At 44.4% G+C, this 4,646-nt stretch overlaps 1 protein-coding gene across 1 annotated transcript in view; it reads right to left on the minus strand.

Annotated features, from left to right (window-relative positions):
- The window catches only part of sap130a (Sin3A-associated protein a), a 45,150-nt gene that overhangs the window by 25,001 nt on the left and 15,503 nt on the right, over positions 1 to 4,646 (minus strand). Inside the window, exon 11 of the mRNA XM_037675004.1 lies at positions 4,231 to 4,346. Coding sequence (XP_037530932.1) covers positions 4,231 to 4,346 — 116 coding nt within the window. The remainder of the gene's footprint in view (positions 1 to 4,230; positions 4,347 to 4,646) is intronic.

Genomic DNA, 4,646 nt, shown 5'->3' on the forward strand with positions numbered 1-4,646 from the left:
AGATCGGTAAAACCCTCCACTCTGTAGATGGAGGCAAAGGTGGAGAGCTGCAGCCTCGTTCCAGTGTGACGTCACAGCTGGACAGCAAGGCCAGATGGAGTCAGGGCGACGAGCCGGGGTGGAGCCAACCTTGCCGCCAGATCATCCGATCAGGGAGGAGGGAGGCGGGGGACGGAAAGTCCCTTGTGTTAACATCTTCCTGGATTATGCCGGGCAGCTCAGAGAGGAGGGTGCCGACGGCTGGGAGCGGTGTGGTCGCAGAAGTGGGAAGATCCGAGGTGGCTGAGCATCCGCTCGGTCACTCGTCTTCCGTCACTACGCACTCCAGGAGGGAGGGGGCAGCTCCACATTGCCTTTCTCGGAGGAATCATTCGATTCACTGCGTGACTCTGCGTCAAAGAAGGCGGTGGCGTTGTCCCGTGCATAGCGTCCCGCCACAGTAAAAAACACAGAGCAGAGCTGCTGCCAACAATGCCTTTTTCGAGGAAATTATTAGATTACCGCGAGGAAAAAACACGTTAGAAAAGGCGGTGGCGTCGTCCAGCGAGTAGCGGCCCTCCACAGAAAAACATTCAACGGGGCTGCTGCTAACATCGCCTTTTTTGAGGAAATCATTCGATTACCCAAGGAAAAAACACGTTAGAATAGGCGGTGGCATCGTTCAGCGGGTAGCGGCCCGCCACGGAAAAGCACTCCTCGGCACCTACCTTGAACAAGGCTGCTTGTCTGCTTCTCCTCGGGGAGGAAGAGCTCACCAGGACGGCAGGGGGTTGGCGTGGCGGAGACCCAGGCATCCTTAGCAAAGGTTGTGCCAGTCAAACTTGGACAACTTTTCCTTCTTTGTTCTTCTGACAGTGCTAGCTAGCTGGCTGAAGAAAAAAATGGGAGCCGATTACCCGGTTTTACCGTAATTTATACGGACCAGGGGTGAGGACCACACACAGCACGTGGGTGTGGACTAAAGTTTTCAGTGCTGCGCTGAGTGCCTAGGGATAAACCCACTAGCGACAGTCTTAAAGGGCGAAGCCTATACGAAAAAGAACAGGAAAAGCTAGGGCACAGAATCTTGATCAGGATGAGGGGGTCAGTCAGTAGATTTTAGATTCAAAAGTCCCGGGAGGTCAGGGCGCTGGTATATCACCCGGTTGCAGTGACTTTGTCACATGCCAACACACAAGTTTAATAATTTATTACATCATGTCATCAACTTCATGGAGGGACGGGCGGTTCTGTTAGGGTAGCGAGGTGTCACATGCTCACATCTGGGCTCATTGTGAACCAGACAGAATGCCCCCCCCCCCCTGCTCTGATTGGCTCAAACTGTGGCTCTGTTTCTCTTTATCAGTTAAAGCAGCATCAGTATCATCTTTAGATTGAATATCTTTAACAAAACCACAACAAAACACTTTCTTCCCCCTCCAAATTTTTACAGATGATGGATATCCGTTGTGGTGACAGAGAGCTTTAATCCATGTAAAGTGTACTTTATATGGGTTGGAGATGGGCTGGAAAAACCTAACTTTTTTAGGAGAAAGTTTGCACTTTTTTTGTTAAAGATGTTCAAAATTCAAGTGTCAAGAAAGAAACTGAGAACCCAGTCATTTCAAAACATTCTGGAAATAACAATTATGAAGCTGAAGTTTTTATTTCCAGATTGTAGCCCCCTTGTGTTTAGCAGTCTGTGGCTGAACACCAAAATTTCTGTCCTAAAATTATTTAAAAATTGTTGTCAAAATTTGTTACAACTGTTCATTTCCAAAAACTCTGAATTTATTTTACTTACAAGTTTGCTTTGAAATCTAATATCTGTGAATCAGTCAGAGATAATCAATTTCCTGTTTTTTTGTTTTGTTTTACTCTGAAGCCACACTGCCATCTACTTCAGCAGCACAGCATTGAGAAGCAATGATGCACAACAATGGAATAAGTTTGTTTAATTCACACTGTATCTAACTAAATCTTAATGGAAACACAAGCCAGGGCTGGAAGAAATGATAAGGATAATAGTCCTATCACGATAACAAATTTTGCTGGGTGATTAATCGTCTCAGAAATTATTGCGATAAACGATAATATTGTTTGAAATTTGACAATAATTAGTCATTATTGTCAAATTTAAGAAGAAATGTTGATATTATTTTGTTTAGTACCTTTTGTGACCTCTGTATGGCAGTACACCATACCCATACCATACCAATTTATTTATAGAGCACTTAAAACAGCAACAAGGCCAACCAAAGTGCTGTACAAAAGAAAAACATGCACAGCGGACAGGAAAACATAAAATAAAAATACAGATACAAATAGCAGCAGAAGCTAACTAAAATGGCCAACAGTGTAGAGTACAGACAGGACCAAACAAATCACAACGTGTTAAAGGCAAGAGAATAGAAGTGGGTCTTCAAGCGAGACTTAAAGACAGAGTGTGGGAGCCTGCCGGACACTCAGTGGCAACTCATTCCACAGTCGTAGACCTGCAACAGAGAAAGCCCCGTCACCTCTAGGCTTACGACGGGTTTCTGGGACTGAGAGAAGCATCTAGTCTGCTGACCTCAGAGAGCGCAGTGGGACATATGGCTGCAGAAGATCAGTGAGATAGGATGGGGCGGAACTGATCAGTGATTTAAAAACATACATGAGAATTTTGAATTGGATCCGAAGGTGAATGGGTAGCCAGTGCAGGGAGGCCAAAACTGGCGTGATGTGCTCTCTATAGCCTGTACCAGTTAAAAATCGGGCTGCAGCATTTTGGACCAGTTGTAGACGTGGAATGGAGGACTGACTGATTCCAAACAGAAGTGAATTGCAGTAATCAAGCCTAGATGTTACGAAGGCGTGGATCACTGTCTCAAGGATCTTTTTGGAGAGTATAGGCTTTAGCTTAGACAGCCGTCTCAGCTGAAAAAAACAGGATTTGACCATCATGTTTACGTGACTGTTGAGTTTTAAGGACGGGTCCATTATCACCCCCAGATTAGTGACCTTTTGTTTCTCTAGCGGGGCTAGAGAGAAAAGGTCAATGTCATGGTTCATGAGTGAGCCACTGGGATGGAACAGCATGACTTCAGACTTCTTCTCATTGAAGCTTAAGAAGTTTAAAGCCATCCAGTCCCGGATGTCAGCCAGGCAGTCAAGAAGAGGCTGAATAGAGCGTGTACCTCTGTGCCTCAGGGGGAAGTAAATTTGGTAATCATCGGCGTAGAAATGAAAGGGTATGTTGTGTTTGCGGAAAATAGCACCTAGTGGCAGCAGGTATAAAGAAAAGAGAAGGGGACCGAGGATGGACCCCTGCGGTACCCCCCACTGGAGCGCTGTCGATGCCGAACTAAAATCTTTGATATTGACACAGAAGGTTCTGTCAGAGAGGTAGGACCCAAACCATTTAAGGGCTGACCCTGTGATGCCCACCCACTGCTCCAGTCTAGAAATGAGGATCTTATGGTCGATGGTGTCAAAAGCAGATGTAAGGTCCAATAGGACAAGCAGCACAGAATCACCTGCGTCTGTGGATATGAAAATGTCATTAAAAACCTCCAGTAGGGCAGTTTCGGTGCTATGGAGAGATTAAGTATTATGAGATTATGGAGAGAGTATAAGACTGTTTGAACCAAAGGATGAATAGTGAGGGAGCAGCGCGTCTCTAAGAAAAATGGGAGGGAGGCTTCTTGACGTGGCATGGGCTGTCTCTCTTTCCTGCTTTTCGGCTCTCAAAATGGAAGACGCTCTGTGTGGTTTGAGCTCTTTAGCATAGCATTTTTTTGCACAAAGCTTTTTATAAATAATCAGTAAACAAGTTCTCAGCTTCCTTTTACATAGAAAAACAACTTTTTACATGAAGGCACAGGTTTCAACTGTGAATTTTGGAGCTTCAACAAGACAGAGGTTTATTGCGACAGGCTTAAAGAATAAAGAAGGAAAAGCCTTCAGAGCAGCTTTTACAAAGTGTAAAACCTAAACTGAAGTGTTAAGAGACCTCATTGAAAGGGTTAGAACCGTAGTAACATCGATGCCCTGATTAGAAAATGTGAAAAAAGCTCTTTGGGAATTTGCTGATCTCCCAATTTGCGTCAGTGCTCTTAAAGATGAAGAAAACCATCTTAAGTGTGAGTCAAAGTAAAATATTTTCCTCATTATTTCATTTTTAAAGCATCGTCTGAACGTAAATCAGCAACAGAAACAGAAAACATTGCAAACCTGGAAAGAAAAAGTGAATTATTTAGCTGTTCTCACCTGGATACTGGCGGATGGTGGAGACAGAGCTGCTGATGGGGGTGTAGGTGTGCGTCAGGGGATATGAGGAGGAGTACGCCGGCAGGAAATACTGAAACTGAACTGGTACAGGGGGCCTGAGGAGATTTAAGATTGAACAAAATACCTTCAGTAGTAAAGGGGATTAACAGTATGTTCTCACTTTTTTTAATCTGACAATGTTTTTGAAATTATTTACTTTCAGTCATAAAATAAAAGACCCACACTACAGTACTTTAAAGTTATCATCATCAACCGTGCATAACATCATCAAAAGATTCAGAGAATCTGGAACAATCGCTGTGCATAAGGGTCAAGGCCGTAAAACTCTACTGGATGTTCGTGATCTCCGGGCCCTTAAACGTCACTGCACCTCAAACAGGAATGCCACTGTCAAG

Source organism: Nematolebias whitei, chromosome 3, assembly GCF_014905685.2.
Source record: "Nematolebias whitei isolate Nwh7 chromosome 3, NemWhi1, whole genome shotgun sequence".
Taxonomy (NCBI): domain Eukaryota; kingdom Metazoa; phylum Chordata; class Actinopteri; order Cyprinodontiformes; family Rivulidae; genus Nematolebias; species Nematolebias whitei.